The sequence below is a fragment of the Dendrobates tinctorius genome, unplaced genomic scaffold (assembly GCF_039654945.1).
Source record: "Dendrobates tinctorius isolate UK_male_01 unplaced genomic scaffold, ASM3965494v1 ptg000028l, whole genome shotgun sequence".
NCBI classification, from domain to species: Eukaryota; Metazoa; Chordata; class Amphibia; order Anura; family Dendrobatidae; genus Dendrobates; species Dendrobates tinctorius.
Genome location: NW_027361696.1, coordinates 37,336,933 through 37,359,950, shown reverse-complemented (window position 1 = coordinate 37,359,950; position 23,018 = coordinate 37,336,933). Strand labels below are relative to the sequence as shown.

At 46.6% G+C, this 23,018-nt stretch overlaps 1 protein-coding gene across 1 annotated transcript in view; it reads left to right on the top strand.

Annotated features, from left to right (window-relative positions):
• Positions 1-22,801, top strand: part of LOC141084892 (sialoadhesin-like) — a 78,316-nt gene extending 55,515 nt beyond the window's left edge. The window contains exon 7 of the mRNA XM_073569846.1: positions 21,974-22,801. Within this exon, the coding sequence (XP_073425947.1) occupies positions 21,974-22,099 (126 nt within the window). The 3' untranslated portion in view covers positions 22,100-22,801. The remainder of the gene's footprint in view (positions 1-21,973) is intronic.
• Positions 22,802-23,018: the final 217 nt, after the last annotated feature.

Genomic DNA, 23,018 nt, shown 5'->3' with positions numbered 1-23,018 from the left:
CAACAAACGATCTCTCTAGCAGGTTAACTGATTGGGCGGCGTTATTCCCACGAGTCATGACCGTCCAAACAGCGTTCATGAAGGCAAAGTGTTTGTTTTACGTGGGCAGTATGGTTGCAAAGCTGAACCTTAAAGGAATGTCCAGAAGGGCACCACCAGGAGTGGAGCCTACGGTTAAATTCGACTCCACCTGGGAAACCTCAACCATGCCAGCTACAGAACAGATGCACACATTGCAAGCTTAATTCCGTTAACGAACGAGACTCCGTCATGCCCCGCGGTCCGAGTCCGGCTTACTAGAGGGACACGTGAGGCTCTGGCACATGAGATTGGCCAATAACTGGTGTGTCATGCCCTTACATGTCCGTGGCTGCATGTGCGCTACACTGAAAAGGCCAGCGTTTGTCGCTTACAGGTGCAGATAACCCGCTGAACAACGTTAGTGATGGGGATCACTGATTACAATTATTACCCGCGAACAATGATTTCCCAGTAAGTGCAGGTCAACCGCAGTTCCGGAATTAGGCCTAACCGTCATTCCTGAAAAAATGAAAAACTTACGTATGCAAACCACAGGTGCTGTAGCTTGCTTAACAGCTCGCCAGCCGTTCTCACGCCCAGTATGGATTACACGTGATTGCACAAAGGTGAGAAAGGGTACCGTATCCCCAGATAACATGTATGGATAGCGTACACATTCAAAATATATGTCTATACATCAGGAGGCAGGCTCAGACGGTGTTAGGCCCAGTATGGATTGCACGTGATTGCACAAAGGTTAGAAAGGGTACCGTATCCCCAGATAACATGTATGGATAGCGTACACATTCAAAATACATGTCTATACATCAGGAGGCAGGCTCAGATGGTGTTAGGCCCAGTATGGATTGCACGTGATTGCACAAAGGTTAGAAAGGGTACCGTATCCCCAGATAACATGTATGGATAGCGTACACATTCAAAATATATGTCTATACATCAGGAGGCAGGCTCAAACGGTGTCAGGCACAGTATGGATTTGACGGCCCAGACTACACAGCGGAGGAGCAGGGAGAGGTAAAGATTGCAAATGCTGGGGCCCTGCCCAAGCAAGGGGGGCCCACTCGTGGGCGTCGGTACTGGCACTGGGCCCCTCATAGTACGGCGGTGTGTCTGACGGCGGGTGTGCACCACCACCGTCAGAGACACTTGATTGCACTATGAGGGACCCTGTGCCAGTGCCCACGCCCAAGAGTCGGCCTACCCACCTGTCCAGGGCAACGGCACTTGCACGGTGTCGTGCGCTAGGTGGTGACCCCGGCCATGGGGGGGGAGGCAGCACAGTTAGGGAGTTTTAGAAAGTGGCATATGTTGATGTTGGACATTCAGCTGATGCAAAAGGTGAAATAGGTCAAGTCCCAGGAAGAGGTGGACCAAAGCAAGCCATTTTTCTGTCACCCTATGTGTCATCAGGGGAAGGTGGGACAAAATCCTTGGAAACCCATGCGTGGTTCATTTTAATGAAGGTTAGATCATCCACATTTTGGGTTGACAGACGGGTCCTTTTTTCTGTCAGGATTGATCCAGCTGCACTGAAGACTCTTTCCGATAGCACACTTGCAGCTGGGCAAGCGAGCTCCTGTAAGGCATATTGTGCCAATTCAGGCCAGGTGTCCAGTTTAGCGGCCCAATAGTCAAAGGGGAATGACCTGTGTGGGAGAACATCGATATGGGAGGAAAAGTAGTTTGTAACCATAGTTAACAACTGCTGTCTCCTGTCACTTTCCATCGATGCAGTATTACCAGTTGTGTGAGCGGTACTTGAAAAATCAGTCCACAACATTGTCATGAAACCCCTGTCTCCAACGCCACTTCTGCTGTGTGCACCACGAACACCTCTGCCAAGCTGACGCCGGCCCGTACGGCTCGTGTGAGAACCATCACCGCTGCTGTGTGCTGGGAATGCCTCAAGCAACCGATTTACCAGAGTTGCTTGTTTATTAGCCAATATTAGGTCAAGGTTCTCCTGTGGCATGATGTTTTGTAATTTATAGCGTGGATCCAGGATGCTGGCCAACCAGTAGTCGTCATCGTTCATCATTTTGGCAATGCGGGGGTCCCTTTTTAGGATCTGCAAGGCATAATCTGACATGTGGGCCAATGTTCCCGGTGTCAATGATGCACTGCGAGTGCTGGTTGGAGGAGCACTTTCTGGCAAATCCACATCCCTCCAGTCTCGCACAAACCCTGTACCAGACCTTGCCACGCCAACATTTTCACTTGCCCCACGAGATGCATCCTCCTCCCCTAAGTAATCATCCCCATCATCCTACTCCTCCTCCTCCTCTTCTTCCTCCACCTCGTCCAGGAGAGGTCCCTGAGCAGACAATGGCTGAATGTCATCAAGGATTCCCTCCTCCTCTTCCTCCTCATCAACATTGGCTGCAGAAGCCTGCTCCTTAAGGTGCGTCAAAGTTTGCATGAGCAGACGCATAAGTGGGATGCTCATGCTTAGGATGGCGTCGTCTGCGCTTACCAGCCGTGTGCATTCCTCAAAACACTGAAGGACTTTACAGAGGTCTTTCAGCTTCGACCACTGCACACCTGTCAACTCCATGTCTGCTCTCAAAGTGCCTGGCCGTGTATCCTCCCACAAATGCATTATGGCCTGCCTCTGCTCGCACAGCCGCTCCACCATGTGCAGGGTGGAGTTCCACCTTGTTGCAATGTCGATAATGAGGCGGTGGTTGGGAAGGTGGAGCAATCGCTGCAGCTTCTGCATACGAACGGAGTGTACAGGCGACCGGCGGATGTGCGCGCACAGTCTTTGCACCTTCTGGAGCAGGGCTGTTAACTCCGGATAATTTTTGAGGAAGCACTGCACCATCAAGTTTAAGGTGTGAGCCAAGCAAGGTATGTGGCTGAGTTTTGAAAAGGCTATGGCTGCCACAAAATTACGGCCGTTATCACTAACTACCTTGCCTGCCTCAAGATGTACACTGCCCAGCCATGACTCAGTTTGTCGCTTCAAGTACTCGGCCAGCACCTCGGCGGTGTGTCTGTCGCCCAAACACATCATCTGCAACACAGCCTGCTGACGCTTTCCACTAGCTGCTCAATAGAGGGACACCTCGTGTGCAACAGTGGCAGCTGCAGATGGAGTGCTCGTATGACTGTGCTCTGTGGACGAGCTTTCGCTTCTGGAGGAGGAGGAGGAGGAGGAGGAGGGTGGAACGCCTACAGCCAACTGTTTCCTATACCGTGGGCTAGGCAGCACTGTCCCACCACCGCTGTCCCCTGTGGACCCTGCATCCACATTAACCCAGTGCGCAGTGATGGACACGTAACGGCCCTGGCCATGCCGACTGGACCATGCATCAGTTGTGAGGTGCACCTTTCCGCTCACTGACTGCTTGAGTGCATGGACAATGCGGTCTTTCACATGATGGTGGAGGGATGGGATGGCTTTGCGAGAGAAGAAGTGGCGACTGGGTAGGTCATAGCGTGGTACTGCATAGGCCATGAGTTCGCGGAAAGCTGCGCTTTCCACCAACCGAAAGGGCATCATCTCAAACGAGATTAGTTTGGCAATGTGGGCGTTCAAACCCAGTGTACGCGGATGAGAGACTGAGTACTTTCTTGACCTACTCATAGTGTCTGGGAGGGTGAGCTGGACTTGAGAGCTGCATATGGTGGAAGTAGCGGTGGACAGGGCGGACTAAGAGAGGGTTGATGATGGTGATGGAGTTGGTGTTCTTTCTGATGGCCTAGAATCAGTCTTTCGTTGATATAACAGTGGGATTCCCTGACTGCTGTGGCCATGCAACAACACCTCAACATTTGCTGCTGTGCTAACCGGTGGGCTTACAGTGGGGGAAACAATGTAGCGTTGCTGACTACCTTCGTTGTGATCAGTTGCACATGTGGCACTTGAGGTTTGGTGTTGTGTCCACGCTTGCAAGTGCATGCTGGTTAAATGTCTAAGCATGCAACTGGTATTCAAATTTTTCAGATTTTTCCCTCGGCTAAAGGTCTTTGCGCACTTCTTACAGATAACCTTGGCCTGATCATGAGGATTTTGTTCAAAAAAGTGCCACACTGCACTCTTCCTACTTTGGCAGACATTTTGCGGCCTAGCACGCTGTGATCTTTTGACCCTCTGGACAAGCTGTCCAGCAACTCTTTTGATTTTTGGAACTTGTCTTTGGAGTGCTCCGGGCCTGCCAGATAACAGCAGTTGTGATGTCGATGTCTGCTGTGGATGCTCCTCATCTGAGCTATTGGAAGCAGCACCCTCTTCCCCCAATGGATGCCAATCTGGGTCAACAACTGGGTCATCCATCACCTCCTCTTCAATGTCATGTGCACCTTCCTCTGTGTCACCGTGTATGGTGGTATAGTGTGCGGGAAGGGGCACCTGAGTCTCATCAGGGTCAGAATCTGGCTCTGTACACTGCGAGGACAATGTAGTGCTCTGAGTGAATGTACCAGCAGAATCATCCATCAGCGGCTGTGCATCAGTGCACTCCATGTCAGATTCATCTTGGCCTGGGTAATTCACCATTTGACTTGATAATCCAGGCATGGTATGTGAAAACAGCTCCATGGAGTAATCAGTAGTATGGCCTGCGTCATCCTTCAATCTTGGTTGGGGCGAAGGACACAAGGAAAGGTGTGGTTCATGAACATGAGCCTCCAATGACGACTCAGTGCTTTTACTTTTTACAACTGAAGAAGAGGAGGCGATAGAGCTGGAGGCTGAGTCAGCAATGTAAGACAAAACTTTTTCCTGATGCTCTGGCTTTAAAAGCGGTTTGCCAACTCCTAGAAAACTAAGCCTTCGAAGCCTTATGGAGCCAGACGATGACGCAGGCTCAACACCTCCTGCATTCGGTCCTATTTTGCTCTTGCTACTACCATCAGATCCACCACCAACACCATCATTACCAGCTGCCAACCCCCGCCCAATTCCACGGCCTCTTCCACCAGCCTTCCTCATTTTTGGTAGAAATGTAGACAAAATCCAACAAACTATATAGTAATGTAAAACAAGGTACAAGGTGTCTATAGGACAGGGGAGATTTTTAATTTCTGCTCACACTAGTGGACACTGGACACTTTTGGATTGTGTGAGGCCCACTGAATATCTGAGCGCTATGTCACAGGCTCGATGGCACAGCTGTGACCAAAGTGAATAGAGGATAAGTGAGATTTTGAATTTCTGCAGACACTTGTGGACACTGGACACTTTTGGATTGTGTGAGGCCCACTGAATATCTGAGCGCTATGTCACAGGCTCGATGGCACAGCTGTGACCAAAGTGACTAGAGGATAAGTGAGATTTTGAATTTCTGCAGACACTTGTGGACACTGGACACTTTTGGATTGTGTGAGGCCCACTGAATATCTGAGCGCTATGTCACAGGCTCGATGGCACAGCTGTGACCAAAGTGACTAGAGGATAAGTGAGATTTTGAATTTCTGCAGACACTTGTGGACACTTTTGGATTGTGTGAGGCCCACTGAATATCTGAGCGCTATGTCACAGGCTCGATGGCACAGCTGTGACCAAAGTGACTAGAGGATAAGTGAGATTTTGAATTTCTGCTCACACTAGTGGACACTGGACACTTTTGGATTGTGTGAGGCCCACTGAATATCTGAGCGCTATGTCACAGGCTCGATGGCACAGCTGTGACCAAAGTGACTAGAGGATAAGTGAGATTTTGAGTTTCTGCAGACACTTGTGGACACTTTTGGATTGTGTGAGGCCCACTGAATATCTGAGCGCTATGTCACAGGCTCGATGGCACAGCTGTGACCAAAGTGACTAGAGGATAAGTGAGATTTTGAATTTCTGCAGACACTTGTGGACACTGGACACTTTTGGATTGTGTGAGGCCCACTGAATATCTGAGCGCTATGTCACAGGCTCGATGGCACAGCTGTGACCAAAGTGACTAGAGGATTAGTGAGATTTTGAATTTCTGCTCACACTAGTGGACACTGGACACTTTTGGATTGTGTGAGGCCCACTGAATATCTGAGCGCTATGTCACAGGCTCGATGGCACAGCTGTGACCAAAGTGACTAGAGGATAAGTGAGATTTTGAGTTTCTGCAGACACTTGTGGACACTTTTGGATTGTGTGAGGCCCACTGAATATCTGAGCGCTATGTCACAGGCTCGATGGCACAGCTGTGACCAAAGTGACTAGAGGATAAGTGAGATTTTGAATTTCTGCTCACACTTGTGGACACTGGACACTTTTGGATTGTGTGAGGCCCACTGAATATCTGAGTACTATGTCACAGGCTCGATGGCACAGCTGTGACCAAAGTGAATAGAGGATAAGTGAGATTTTGAATTTCTGCAGACACTTGTGGACACTGGACACTTTGGATTGTGTGAGGCCCACTGAATATCTGAGCGCTATGTCACAGGCTCGATGGCACAGCTGTGACCAAAGTGACTAGAGGATAAGTGAGATTTTGAATTTCTGCAGACACTTGTGGACACTGGACACTTTTGGATTGTGTGAGGCCCACTGAATATCTGAGCGCTATGTCACAGGCTCGATGGCACAGCTGTGACCAAAGTGACTAGAGGATAAGTGAGATTTTGAATTTCTGCAGACACTTGTGGACACTTTTGGATTGTGTGAGGCCCACTGAATATCTGAGCGCTATGTCACAGGCTCGATGGCACAGCTGTGACCAAAGTGACTAGAGGATAAGTGAGATTTTGAATTTCTGCTCACACTAGTGGACACTGGACACTTTTGGATTGTGTGAGGCCCACTGAATATCTTAGCGCTATGTCACAGGCTCGATGGCACAGCTGTGACCAAAGTGACTAGAGGATAAGTGAGATTTTGAATTTCTGCTCACACTAGTGGACACTGGACACTTTTGGATTGTGTGAGGCCCACTGAATATCTGAGCGCTATGTCACAGGCTCGATGGCACAGCTGTGACCAAAGTGACTAGAGGATAAGTGAGATTTTGAGTTTCTGCAGACACTTGTGGACACTTTTGGATTGTGTGAGGCCCACTGAATATCTGAGCGCTATGTCACAGGCTCGATGGCACAGCTGTGACCAAAGTGACTAGAGGATAAGTGAGATTTTGAATTTCTGCAGACACTTGTGGACACTGGACACTTTTGGATTGTGTGAGGCCCACTGAATATCTGAGCGCTATGTCACAGGCTCGATGGCACAGCTGTGACCAAAGTGACTAGAGGATTAGTGAGATTTTGAATTTCTGCTCACACTAGTGGACACTGGACACTTTTGGATTGTGTGAGGCCCACTGAATATCTGAGCGCTATGTCACAGGCTCGATGGCACAGCTGTGACCAAAGTGACTAGAGGATAAGTGAGATTTTGAATTTCTGCAGACACTTGTGGACACTGGACACTTTTGGATTGTGTGAGGCCCACTGAATATCTGAGCGCTATGTCACAGGCTCGATGGCACAGCTGTGACCAAAGTGACTAGAGGATAAGTGAGATTTTGAATTTCTGCAGACACTTGTGGACACTGGACACTTTTGGATTGTGTGAGGCCCACTGAATATCTGAGCGCTATGTCACAGGCTCGATGGCACAGCTGTGACCAAAGTGACTAGAGGATAAGTGAGATTTTGAATTTCTGCTCACACTAGTGGACACTGGACACTTTTGGATTGTGTGAGGCCCACTGAATATCTGAGCGCTATGTCACAGGCTCGATGGCACAGCTGTGACCAAAGTGACTAGAGGATAAGTGAGATTTTGAATTTCTGCAGACACTTGTGGACACTGGACACTTTTGGATTGTGTGAGGCCCACTGAATATCTGAGCGCTATGTCACAGGCTCGATGGCACAGCTGTGACCAAAGTGACTAGAGTATAAGTGAGATTTTGAATTTCTGCAGACTCTTGTGGACACTGGACACTTTTGGATTGTGTGAGGCCCACTGAATATCTGAGCGCTATGTCACAGGCTCGATGGCACAGCTGTGACCAAAGTGACTAGAGGATAAGTGAGATTTTGAATTTCTGCAGACACTTGTGGACACTGGACACTTTTGGATTGTGTGAGGCCCACTGAATATCACAGCGCTATGTCACAGGCAGAAATTGGCTAGTGTATCACAAACTACAAGGTGTATGTAGAATTGGGCAGAGTAGGAATCTCCCTAGAGTGCAGGTCTGTAAGAACGGAACATGTCCTCGACTTATTCTCACAGAGTGACACAGATAGCTTCACTGTGGCTGTGATAACAGCCATTACACGGTACTGTGTGAGGAGCGTACATCGCTGTATGGTGTGAAAAAATGCACGCTCAGTACCTCAGCAGGACAAAAAAAAAAATTGGGATTGCTTTTAAAAAAGCAGTTTGCAGCTCAGTACCTCAGCAGGACAAAAAAAAAATTGGGATTGCTTTTAAAAAAGCAGTTTGCAGAGCAGTGGGTAAACAGCAATGCAGCTGTCAGGAAGCCTTAGAAGGCAGCCCAACAACCAACAAAACTGATACACCACAATATAGCCTCCCCTTGCACTGCACACACAGTGACTGGTGTGTTGTACAGGCACAATCGCTAGCAGCAGAAGCAGTTTTTTTTTCTTCTTCCCTGCCTAACACTCTCTCTACAGAATCAGCAGCAACCTCTCCCTATGCTAAGATCGGCAGAAGTAAGATGGCGGTCGGCGTGCACACCCTTTTATACCCCCTGTGACGCCCACCAAAGCAAGCCAATCACTTGCATGCCCTTCTGAAAGATGGTGGTGACCCGTGCCTATGTCATCACGTTGCCCACAGTGTCCGTGGATCCTGATTGGCTGAAAAAGAGCGCAAAACAAACTTTTGAAACGCGACTTTGGCGCGTAAGTCGCCGACCTTGTGGCCGACCTCATCCTAGGGTCGGGTTTCGTTTCATGAAACCCGACTTTGCCAAAAGTCGGCGACTTTTGAAATTTTTCGACCCGTTTCGCTCAACTCTAGTTATAAGCAGTGTTGAGCATTCCGATACTGCAAATATCGGATATCGGCTGATATTCGCTGTATCAGAATTCCGATACCGAGTACCGATATTTTTTCAATATCGGATACTGGAATTGGAAGTCCCCATAATGCAATGAGCCACTGTTGTGGCTGTGATTGGCTGCTGAAATGATGTCAACATGATGCGTGGTCTGTGCGCATCATGATGCGCGGTCTGTGCCGACTGCGGAGTGCCTGTACCGACTGCGGGGGGCCTGTATGGGCCTGCCGGGGGCCTGTGCCGGCTGTAGGGAGGTGTGTACGGGCCTGCCGGGGGCTTGTGCCAGCTGCCGGGGGTCTGTACGGGGCTGCCGGGGGCTTGTGCCGGCTGTCGGGGGTCTGTATGGGCCTGCTGTGGGCTTGTGCTGGCTGCCGGGGCTCTGTATGGGCCTACCGGGGGCTTGTGCCGGCTGCCGGGGGTCTTGTGTGTGTGCAGGCATCGTCCAATGGGACTACAGGTCCCATCGGGCTATGCCTGCTACAATGACAGTGATTGACACATTAGCCAATGATGGGACAGTAGTAGTCCGATCATCCGGCTAATGTGTTGAATGTAAAACAAAAAAATATATATATACATACTATATACACACTACATGCTACATACATACTACATATATACAACATTCATACTACATACTACAGATATACAGTACATACTACATTCATACTACATACATACTACATATATACTACATTCATACTACATACATACTACATTCATACACCATACATACATACATATTACATACATACTACATATACTACATTCATACTACATACATACAACATGCTACAGACATACAGTACATGCTACATACATACTACATATATACTACATTCATACTACATACATACTACATATACACTACATTCATACACCATACATACATACATACTACATATATACTACATTCATACTACATACATACTACATACATACTACATACATACAACATGCTACAGACATACAGTACATTCTACATACATACTACATACATACTACATATATGCTACATTCATACTACATACATACTACATACTGTGATAAAACACTCCGGGATCGCCTTTGCTGGGGTCAAAGGTCACGTGCGTTCAGCATGAAACTCAGGCGCAGAGCTGGGATTCGTGTATAACTGACCCTGTGTCAGGTTTATTAACGGTGAAAGCAATGCAAAAGGAAATAAAACATAAAACAAATCCTTGCCTGTCCGGCACTAACTAAACAATGGACAACCTAACTACCAACTGGCGGGCTTCTCCCGTCCTGCCAAACCACAGTTGCAGTGGGCACTGCTTCCACTCACGTGTGTCTCTCACACAGACAGGCTCTCTGTTTTCCCAGGCTGAGACACTCACACAACCACCTTGCATCCTTTTATATCCACCTCCCATTATTCATTAGCAAGCAGGTGCGATACTGACCAGACTAGGCCACATAAGGAAAGGAATCTGGGCGAGATATACCTGCCCTCATCCACTATTCCCACATGATTCTCACATATCCCCCCCCTCTGCTCAGACCACTCTGGTCGAGCAATGACACCCGCCAAACAGTGCACTCGGGACAGGGCATCTGCATTCCCCATCTGTACCCCTGGGCGGTGCTCCACCGTAAAAGTGTAGGCCTGCAGGGCAAGGAACCACCGGGTCACCCGGCTATTCCGTTCCTTGTTCAAGTGCATCCACTTGAGAGGGGCATGGTCAGTGATCAGCCTGAACTTTCGGCCCACCAGGTAATATTTGAGGGCCTCTAGAGCCCACTTAATGGCGAGGCACTCTTTTTCTACGACTGCATACCTTTGCTCGTGTTTATTCAGCTTCCTGCTGAGATAGAGGACTGGGTGTTCCACTCCGTCCCTCACTTGTGAGAGTACGGCCCCGATACCGGTATAAGAGGCATCCATTTGTACCACAAACTCGCTGCGGAAGTCCGGAGTCACCAGTACGGGCTGAGAGCAAAGTGCCCGTTTTAGGCTATGGAAGGCTTCTTCAGCCGCTAAACTCCATTTAATCATTTAATCATGACGGAGTCTTTCCCTTTTGTAAGATCCGTCAGGGGGGTAGCGATGGCTGCAAAATTGGGTATGAACCGGCGATAATAGCCAGCGATCCCCAGGAAGGCTTGCACCTGCTTCTTGTTGACAGGTTGTGCCAGTCCTGAACCGCCTGAATCTTATCAACCTAGGGTTTAACAACACCCCTCCCAATTACATACCCCAAATACCGGGCTTCTTCTAGCCCGATGTGACATTTCTTGGGGTTCGCGGTTAGACCTGCCTCCCACAGGTCGTCAATCACAGCTTGTACTTTCTGGAGATGAGTCTCCCAGTCCAAGCTGTAAATGACAATGTCATCCAAATAGGCCGAAGCGTACCGCCTATGTGGCCTCAAGACTCGATCCATCAGTCTCTGGAAGGTCGCCGGTGCCCCGTGCAGTCCAAACGGCATATACACATACTGAAATAAACCTTCCGGCGTAGCAAATGCCGTCTTTTCTCTGGCAGCCTCAGCCAGAGGGATCTGCCAATACCCCTTTGTTAGATCTAGGGTCGTAATATACCGGGCTTTTCCTAACCGATCTATTAACTCGTCGACCCGGGGCATAGGATAGGCATCAAATTTTGAGACCGCATTCAGTTTCCTGAAGTCATTGCAGAACCGGATGGAGCCGTCCGGTTTAGGAATTAGCACAATCGGGCTGGACCACTCACTGTGCGATTCCTCAATGACTCCTAACTCTAACATTGCCTTCACTTCTCGGGAAACGGCTTCACGGCGCGCTTCCGGGATTCGGTAGGGCTTTACGTGAACTGTGACACCAGGTTCCGTTACGATGTCATGTTTCATTAGCATAGTCTGCCCGGGTTTTTCTGAGAAAAACTTTTGGTTGTGAAGTAGAAACTGCCTGACCTCAGTCTTTTGCCGCTCCGAGAGAGTCTCTGCAACCCGTACCTCCGGTACGGTATGCGAGCAGACAGGACGGGCCAGCTCCGCTGACAAGGCAGACCGATCCTTCCAGGGCTTTATCAGATTTACATGATAAATCTGTTCAGGTTTCCGTTTACCTGCCTGGTATACTTTGTAGTTTACTTCACCAACTCTTTCCTTGATCTCAAAGGGGCCCTGCCACTTTGCCAGGAACTTACTGTCCACCTTGGGGACCAGGATCAATACCCTATCTCCGGGTGCAAACGTACGGATCTTGGCGCCCCTATCATAGATTCTTTTTTGGGCTCCTTGAGCCTGTATCATGTGTTCTTTGACGATAAGCATAACAGTCGCAATACGGTCCTGCATTTGTGTGACGTGATCTATCACTGTTTTAAATGGAGTGACCTGACCCTCCCAGGTTTCTTTTGCAACATCTAACAGTCCACGAGGACGTCGGGCGTACAATAACTCGAAAGGCGAGAATCCCGTGGAAGACTGGGGTACTTCCCTGATGGCAAAAAGCAAATACGGAAGTAAATAGTCCCAGTTCTTCCCATCCTTGTCTATCACCTTTCTCAGCATCTGCTTCAGAGTTTTATTGAACCGTTCAACCAACCCGTCTGTTTGAGGGTGATACACGGATGTGCGTAACGGTTCGATTTGTAACAATCGGCAGAGCTCCTTCATTATCCTGGACATAAAGGGGGTCCCCTGGTCGGTGAGTATCTGTTTTGGTATACCGACCCGACTAAACACATGCACCAGCTCCTTGGCAATCATCTTGGTGGCCGTGTTACGCAAAGGGATGGCCTCCGGGTAACGAGTGGCATAATCCAAGATGACCAGGATATGTTGGTGTCCACGTGCAGACCGTGGAAGGGGCCCAACTAAATCCATCCCAATCCTCTCAAACGGGACTTCAATAATAGGTAGGGGTACCAAAGGGCTACAGAACCGGGGCTTAGGTGCAGAGGCTTGGCAGTCAGGACAAGACTCGCAATATACACGAATATCGTGATGCATGCCTGGCCAAACAAAACAGTGTAATATCCTTTCGGTGGTTTTCTGGACTCCCAGGTGACCTCCCATCACATGTCTGTGGGCGAGGTCCAGCACCTGCCGCCGGTAGGGTTTTGGCACGACTAATAGTTGCACCGTATCTTCCCCCTTTTTCTCTATCTGATAGAGTAAATCATTCTCCAGAACCATGTAAGGATATGCCAGCCTAGAGCCAGGTTCTACGGGTACCCCATTTATCACTTTCACATTTGTCCTAGCCTGAGAAAGGGTAGGATCCTTTATTTGCTCGCTTTGGAAGTCATCTTTCTGAACTTCTAAATCCGGCAAACGGGGAGGTGGACGGCTGTCAGCCTCCTCCTCTTCCCCGGTCTCCTCATTATCACCCGCCATGACTGAAAACGGGAACTGCAGGTCATTTCCCGCAGACTCTTCCCCCGAGTCTTCCGGGGAGACCTCTTCCAGGGGTTCGGGACCCACACGCTCCCTGGGAGAAGAATCATGTACACTATTACCCAAGGGCATCAACTGATTCTCCCACAATTGCCAGAAGTGGGGAAAATCCCAGCCCAGGATAACATCATGCAATAACGCCGGGACGAGTCCCACTTTATGTTGCACAGACCCATAGGAAGTAGTAATGCATATGACCATGGTGAGGTACGAACAGGTGTCTCCATGCACACACATTACAGAAAATTTGTCTGATGGTCCAGTCGGGGCTGACACCAGACTGGCCTTCACCAGAGTCACCACACTTCCCGAGTCTAACAATGCCACCACATTTTTGCCATCAACAGTTAAATCACACAAGTGTTTTTCCACATCCTTTTGACCGGCATTCACACTCACTACCCGTGCAACCATAGACATGCGGTTTTTAAAGTCTGTGACGTCGCACTGCATGGGTTCAGTAGTGACCGGACAGTTTGCAGCAATATGTCCCATCTCTTGGCAGCGGAAACACCTAACGGACCCCTTGCTTAGACCATAGTTCGTTACTCTCGGCCTCGCAGTGCGGGCAGTCCCGTTTTCCTCCCCCACTGTCTTAGGGATTTTTCCATCTCCCCTACTCCCTGGAACAGTCTTACCGGTTCCACGTGGAGATGATGAAGAACGAGGTGGGGTAGCGTCGTCTCGGAGTCCTTCCGCCACGGAGTAATGTTCAACCAGATCCACCAGTTGATCTGCCGTCGTAGGATTTCCATGGCTAAGGCTGGTTTCACATTTGGTTTTTTTCGCGGTAATTTAGTGCTAAATAGCGCATGCGTTTTTTTTCCTATACTTTGCATGGGATGCGCTTATGTGCGCCACATGCGTTTGTACGCGTTTTACCGCGCATGCGTTTTTTTGCGGTATGCGCTCGGGCGCACAAAATGCAACTTGTTGCATTTTTTGTGCGTCCGATTTGCCTCAAGAAAACGCATGCGCGCGCAATGCGTTTTTTTACAGCAAGACACCCATTATAAGTCTATGGTGAGCATATGTGCGCATTGGCATGCTTATGTATGCGTTTTTTTGCACATGCGTTTTTTTTTTTACCATTAGTTTAGACAATGGAATTTAGGGGTTTGGGTAAAGTTAGGGTTAGTTAAGGGGGTTTAGGGTTAGGGTTAGGGTCAGGGTTAGGGTTAGGGTTAGGGTCAGGGTTAGGGTTAAGTATGGTTTGGTTAAGGGTTAGGGTCAGGGTTAGGGTTAGGGTTAGGGTCAGGGTTAGGGTTAAGTATGGTTTGGTTAAGGGTTAGGGTCAGGGTTAGGGTTAGGGTTAGGGTTAGGGTCAGGGTTAGGGTCATGGTTAGGGTTAAGTATGGTTTGGTTAAGGGTTAGGGTCAGGGTTAGGGTTAGGGTTAGGGTTAGGGTCAGGGTTAGGGTTAGGGTCAGGGTTAGGGTTAAGTATGGTTTGGTTAAGGGTTAGGGTCAGGGTTAGGGTCAGGGTTAGGGTTAAGTATGGTTTGGTTAAGGGTTAGGGTCAGGGTTAGGGTTAGGGTTAGGGTCAGGGTTAGGGTTAGGGTCAGGGTTAGGGTTAGGGTTAGGGTCAGGGTTAGGGTTAGGGTTAGGGTTAGGGTAAGGGTTAGGGTTAGGGTCAGGGTTAGGGTCAGGGTTAGGGTTAAGTATGGTTTGGTTAAGGGTTAGGGTCAGGGTTAGCGTTAAGTATGGTTTGGTTAAGGGTTAGTGTCAGGGTTAGTGTTAGGGTCAGGGTTAGGGTTAGGGTTAGGGTTAGGGTCAGGGTTAGGGTTAGTAAAGTCATGGTTTGGGTTAGTGTGAGGGGCCACCTAATGTTGGAAAAAAACGCAAACGCGGTAAAAACGCACTAAAAACGCATAAAAACGCTGCGTTTTTTTCATGCATGCTCATAAAAATGCTTGAAAAAAACGCAGCAGTTGTATGCTTTTGTATGCGTTTTTCAATGCGTTTTTTTGCGGGAAAAACGCGCTGCAAAAAAAAGCAAGTGTGAAACAGGCCTTACCCACTTCCTCAGGGCTGGCGGTAGAGCTCTCAGGTACTTGTCCATGACGACTCTCTGGATTATCTCTGGCTCTGTCAACACCTCGGGTTGTAGCCACTTCTTCGTCACGTGGATCAGGTCGAACATCTGGGACCGCGGTGGTTTATCCGGCTGATAAGTCCATTGATGCACTCTCTGTGCACGGACAGCGGTCGTCACTCCCAGCCGGGCCAAGATCTCGGCTTTCAATTTGTCAAAGTCCTGCGCGGCTTCAGGCTCTAAGTCATAATAAGCCTTTTGGGCCTCACCGGAAAGAAACGGGGCAATCAGGCCGGCCCATCGTGCCTTCGGCCATTTTTCTCGCACCGCCATCCGTTCAAACGTGGTCAGGTATGCCTCGACGTCATCTTCGGTCGTCATTTTCTGCCAGTACCGACTCACGTGAATCACTGTCGACTCGGCTTCCAGGTTAAGCTCAGGTAAGCTTGCCAAGCGCTGCGCCACCTGCTGGAGAAGCGAACGATCGGTAACTGTCATGTCCACCAACTCCTTCAGCTGGGCCATCATCACTCGATTAGCTTCTTGCTGGACGGCGGTGGACTGTACCAGCGCTTTCACCACGTCCTCCATGCTCATGCTTGCAACGTGATGCCCGCGTTCTCCACCACAATGTGATAAAACACTCCGGGATCGCCTTTGCTGGGGTCAAAGGTCACGTGCGTTCAGCATGAAACTCAGGCGCAGAGCTGGGATTCGTGTATAACTGACCCTGTGTCAGGTTTATTAACGGTGAAAGCAATGCAAAAGGAAATAAAACATAAAACAAATCCTTGCCTGTCCGGCACTAACTAAACAATGGACAACCTAACTACCAACTGGGGGGCTTCTCCCGTCCAGCCAAACCACAGTTGCAGTGGGCACTGCTTCCACTCACGTGTGTCTCTCACACAGACAGGCTCTCTGTGTTCCCAGGCTGAGACACTCACACAACCACCTTGCATCCTTTTATATCTACCTCCCATTATTCATTAGCAAGCAGGTGCGATACTGACCAGACTAGGCCACATAGGAAAGGAATCTGGGCGAGATATACCTGCCCTCATCCACTATTCCCACATGATTCTCACAATACATATATACTACGTTCATACAACATACATACAACATACATACTACATACAACATACATACATTCTTACAATACATTCATACATCCATACAATACATACATATAGACATACAGTACATATAACATAGAGTACATACTCACCAATACTTGTCACATTGTTCCCTGAAGCCAGTGTCATCTATGAAAAAATATGAAAATAACAAACAAGCCATATACTCCCTGATCCGCAGAAATCCACGTGTCCCACGCCGATCTCCCGTGGAGAACAGCAGCATCAGCTGATGCGACTGCTCTCTATGGGGCTCCAGGAATCCAATGATGGGAGGTAGGGATCCTTCTGCACTGTATTCCTCCGTCACTGTAAAAAATTAGTCCCTGGTCTGACTTTATGGCAAAAGCTGCTTGGGAACTTTTTCACACAGCAATGCCAAAAGTGAGACTAGGGACTATTTTTTTTATGTAGTATGTATGAATGTAGTATATATGTAGTATGAATGTAGGTTATATGTTGTATGAATGTAGAATATATGTAGTATGTATGTAGTATGTATGTATGTTGTATGAATGTAGTATATACAGTTGTGGCCAAAAGTATTGACACCCCTGCAATTCTGTCAGATAATACTCAGTTTCTTCCTGAAAATGATTGCAAACACAAATTATTTGGTATTATTATCTTCATTTAATTTGTCTTAAATGAAAAAACACAAAAGAGAATGAAGCAAAAAGCAAAACATTAATCCTTTCACACAAAACTCCAAAAATAGGCCAGACAAAAGTATTGGCACCCTCAGCCTAATACTTGGTTGCACAACCTTTAGCCAAAATAACTGCGACCAACCGCTTCCGGTAACCATCAATGAGTTTCTTACAATGCTCTGCTGGAATTTTAGACCATTCTTCTTTGGCAAACTGCTCCAGATCCCTGATATTTGAAGGATGCCTTCTCCAAACTGCCATTTTTAGATCTCTCCACAGGTGTTCTATGGGATTGAGGTCTGGACTCATTGCTGGCCACCTTAGAAGTCTCCAGTGCTTTCTCTCAAACCATTTTCTAGTGCTTTTTGAAGTGTGTTTTGGGTCATTGTACTGCTGGAAGACCCATGACCTCTGAGGGAGACCCAGCTTTCTCACACTGGGCCCTACATTATGCTGCAAAATTTGTTGGTAGTCTTCAGACTTCATAATGCCATGCACACGGTCAAGCAGTCCAGTGCCAGAGGCAGCAAAGCAACCCCAAAACATCAGGGAACTCCGCCATATTTGACTGTAGGGAACGTGTTTATTTCTTTGAATGCCTCTTTTTTTCTCCTGTAAACTCTATGTTGATGCCTTTGCCCAAAAAGCTCTACTTTTGTCTCATCTGACCAGAGAACATTCTTCCAAAATGTTTTAGGCTTTTTCAGGTAAGTTTTGGTAAACTCCAGCCTGGATTTTTTATGTCTCGGGGTAAGAAGTGGGGTATTCCTGGGTCTCCTACCATACAGTCCCTTTTCATTCAGACGCCGACGGATAGTACGGGTTGACACTGTTGTACCCTCGGACTGCAGGGCAGCTTGAACTTGTTTGGATGTTAGTCGAGGTTCTTTATCCAATATCCGCACAATCTTGCGTTGAAATCTCTTGTCAATTTTTCTTTTCCGTCCACATCTAGGGAGGTTAGCCACAGTGCCATGGGCTTTAAACTTCTTGATGACACTGCGCACGGTAGACACAGGAACATTCAGGTCTTTGGAGATGGACTTGTAGCCTTGAGATTGCTCATGCTTCCTCACAATTTGGTTTCTCAAGTCCTCAGACAGTTCTTTGGTCTTCTTTCTTTTCTCCATGCTCAATGTGGTACACACAAGGACACAGGACAGAGGTTGAGTCAACTTTAATCCATGTCAACTGGCTGCAAGTGTGATTTAGTTATTGCCAACACCTGTTAGGTGCCACAGGTAAGTTACAGGTGCTGTTAATTACACAAATTAGAGAAGCATCACATGATTTTTCGAACAGTGCCAATACTTTTGTCCACCCTCTTTTTTATGTTTGGTGTGGAATTATATCCAATTTGGCTTTAGGACAATTCTTTTTGTGTTTTTTCATTTAAGACAAATTAAATGAAGATAATAATACCAAAGAATTTGTGTTTGCAATCATTTTCAGGAAGAAACTGAGTATTATCTGACAGAATTGCCGTGGTGTCAATACTTTTGGCCACAACTGTATGTAGTATGTATGTTGTATGAATGTAGTATATATGTAGTATGTAGTATGTATGTAGCATGTATATATATCTATATATATATATAGAAATATGAGGAAATTGGGATCCAGCAAAAGGATGAAAGTTCACCAGATTTGTAAAAACTTCTTCTTTATTAATCCATTATGTCATAAAAAGTATAAGGAACTCCAATCAATTAGTAGCATTCCAGCAAGGGACTACATGTTTCAGCACTATGTGCCTTCCTCACGGTCCGTATATATTACATTCAACACATTAGCCGGATGATGGGACTACTACTGTCCCATCACTGGCTAATATGTCAATCACTGTCATTGTAGCAGGCATCACCCGATGGGACTTGTAGTCCCATCGGTCGATGTCTGCACACACACAAGACCCCCAGCAGGCCCGCACAGACCCCCGCCAGCAAGAACAAGCCCCCGGCAGGCCCGTACAGACCCCCGGCAGCCGGCACAAGCCCCCGGCAGGCCCGTACAGACCCCTGGCAGCCGGCACAAGCCCCCGGCAGGCCTGTACAGACCCCCGGCAGGCCCGCACAGAGCCCACCCGCACACACAGACACGCACAGTGTCCTCCCACGCACTGCCCACACTCTTCCCCCCTCCCGAACTGGATGTGCAAGTAAAGAAAGGGTTTTTTTTCATTCCAATATTTCTGTCCCATTGACTTGAATGGGACTTCCGGTATCGGAATCGGCGATACCCGATACTTTTTTTGTATCGGGCCGATCCAATATTTCTCTATATCGGATGGTATCGCTCAACACTAGTTATAAGTGATTAGGCGACTTTATTCTTCGGATCATTGCGATTACAGCAATACCAGATCTATATCTGGTTTTTATGCTTGACAGCTGTCACACACTAAAAACGCTATTTATTGCGAAAGCTAGTTTTTGCATCACCATATTTTTGGAGCTATAATTTTTTCATTTTTCTGTGGACAGAGTCATGTGAGGGCTTGATTTTTGCGGGATGAGCTGACATTTTTATCGGTACCATTTTCGGGGACATGACATTTTTTGATCGCTTTCTATTCTAATTTTTAGGAGACAGAATGAACTAAAACCAGCAATTGTTTTTGTTTTTTTATACCGTTCCACGTGTGGTAAAATTGGTAAGACAGCTTTATTCTTCGAGTCAGTACGATTACAGCGATACATAATTTATTTTCTTTATGTTTTGGAGCTTTTGCACAATAACTATTTTATAGAAAAAATAATTATTTTTACATCACTTTATTCTGAGAGCTATAACTTTTTTATTTTTCTGCTTCTGGAGCTGTATGGTGGCTTTTTTTGGCGGGACAAGATGACGTTTTCAGCATTACCATGTTTATTTACATCCGTCTTTTTGATCGCGTTTTTTAGCACTTTTTGTTTGGTGGTATGATGGTAAAGCATTGTTTTTGCCTCATTTTTTGTTTATTTTTTATGGAGCTCACCGAAGGGGTTAACTAGTGGGATAGCTTTAGAGTGGGTCTATACGGGAGCAGCGATTACAAATAGGTGTACTTTTATGGAATTTTATTTTCATAAAAAATGTATTTATTGGAAAAATATTTATTTATTTTTTCTTTAGGCATTTAAAAAAAAATGTTTTTAGACATTATAATATTTTTATAACTTTTTTACAATGTCCCAGTATGGGACACCACTATATATTGTCAGATCGCTGATCTGACACTTTGCACTGCTTAGCATCAGATCAGCGATCTGACAGGCATTGAAGGAGGCATGCCGGCGCCTGCTCTCAGCAGGTGCTCTCAAGCCACCTCCCTGCGCAAGACCCGGAAGGACCCTGCAGCCATCTTGGTAACGGGGGTCTCCATGGAGACCCTGAGGACAATGCCATCGCATCGTATTGTCCTTAGGGAAGCTTGCAGGGATCTGGTTCCCTGCCCGACATTTCTCTATGCCGCTGTCACTTCTGACAGCGGCATCAGAGGGGTTAAATGCTCGCAATTGGTGCTAGCACTGATCGTGGGCATTGCTGCGGGGTTTCAGCTGTCACATATTGCTGACACCCACACTCGATCGGCGTGGTGCTCAGTGTGAGGCCGCGCAATCGGTTCACCATACTAGTACTGCTGTTTGTGGGAACACAACTCCCGCAGAGCAATACTAGTATTTTTAATTGGCAAAAGGGGGTGATCTAAACTTTTGTGTTTTTTTACTTTTTTATTTTTAATAACTTTTTTTCACTTTTTACTGTATTTAACAGTCCCCTAAAGTGGACTTGAAGCTGTTATCGTCTGATCGCTTTTGCCAAACATAGCAGTACATTAGCACTGCTAGGTATAGAGAAAATCTTGATCTCCTATGAACACCAGCTGCAGGTTGACTTTCACAGAAGGATCGCAATGCCAGGCACAGGTGTCATTAGCCGACCATCGGTGCTCTGCAGTCACTTCGCTGGAGCATGTTAAATGCCACTGTCAGGGGATTAACAGATTAAAAACCGTAGGCTCTGCTCCACTCACTCATGTCTGTTAAAAGCACATGATTGTTGATTAAACCAGCCATCATGCGCAGGGAAAGATGTGGGCTTGTGGTGCGAGCCCGCATCAAAAGCAGGGACACGTCATATGAAGTAAGTAAACATCATATCTCGTAAAGGTGTTAACATTTTCTTTGTTTCTTACTATTTGTATGGAATATACTAAAAGAGAAAAAAATTTGTGGCGCTATCTAAATGTAGTAAGTTTATGTCAAGTTGTAAAAGGTGAGTTGTAGAAGGAAACTTGCTCATCTGATATAGTTGTGCTGCCTGAGGCACAACTCTCGTTTTGGTTTGGATTCCGAAGTGATAGACTGCAGCTATTCCCGGGGAGATGGGGGAAACCACTTCCGAAATTGAGACCACGATCAGCGCTGTCTTCTGTTGCCACTATTTAATGAAGGATGGCATCTTTTTGGTTGCTTCAATGAGCATTTATTTACGTGTTATTTACGCGTTTCGGCTGCTTACAGCCTTCATCAAGTGCCCTGTTACTTTTTGGGGGGCTCCTGATACTTCAATTATTTGGTTGCTTATACGGAAATACATATAAATATATATAAATACATATAAATTTACTTATGTTGAGAAGAAAGGATTACTGAGTCAAATTCAAATAATTATTTTCAGTTCATCAAACTAATTAACAGAACCATGTACATATTGATTGTTAATTAATAAATACTCTGCTATTATTTTTCAGGTTATGCAGCCATCATGTGAAAGTGAATATTCAGTTATCTACCATGGACATTATGAGAACGGTCAAAATGCCTCTTCCAGAGTCAGACAATCAGAAGTTGTGGAGTACGCAACGGTGAAACGTTAAGGAGTTTTGTGGCTTGGAACATTAATGTGAGACCTCTATTTATTAAAAGCAGCTACAAAAAGTACGATTCTCCATGGAGGACCCAGAGTGCCCATACATTAAACCAATATCCAACTGATCTCAAGGGTCTCAGTAACATGATCAGATTACAACAAAGAAAAACACATTTACTAATAGTCTATAAATGTCTATAAAATATTTGATAAACAACCATGAACATGTTTTTATTTGTCTTTTTGTGCTAAGTAATTTATTTGCTTATGCTATATAATACAGGGGATCATTAAGCAAATTTTTGCTGTATAATCTGCAACAGAAGCCCTGATTTCAATGATGTATCACTTGCTCAGCAGTTTGCTATAGTTTTAATATTTTATCAATAAGAGATTGTGTCACATGCAAGGCAAGCAGGATAATCCGTACAACCCAACCCACATCACTGCTTGGTAGCTTGCTGTCAATATACAGGGTACAAAGAAAGCAGCCCATCAGGAGTGTGGGCAGAGTTATACAGGGCTCGGCATTCCAAGCAACGTTACATCTACAGCACAGAAAACATGGATTCTATCAAAACTAAACTAAGCAGCCCAGTATGTGAGACATCCCTGGAATCAGGCTCTCTGCACCTACATCATGCTGCTCACAGATTCCCTAGCAAAAAAACCTGCTTTCAGATTTCCTTTAAAATTGATACAATTTTTAGACTTTTCAACATACATTGGAGATTGAAAATAAAAAAAATTTCAAACAGAATCAAACAGTAGTATGTATGAGTCATTTTTGTAAAATGATCAACATAAAAGGACAATATTATATTATTAGTATTATAGTAGTTATATTCTTGTACATAGGGGCAGTATTATAGTAGTTATAATCTTGTACATAGGAGCAGTATTTTAGTAGTTATATTCTTGTACAT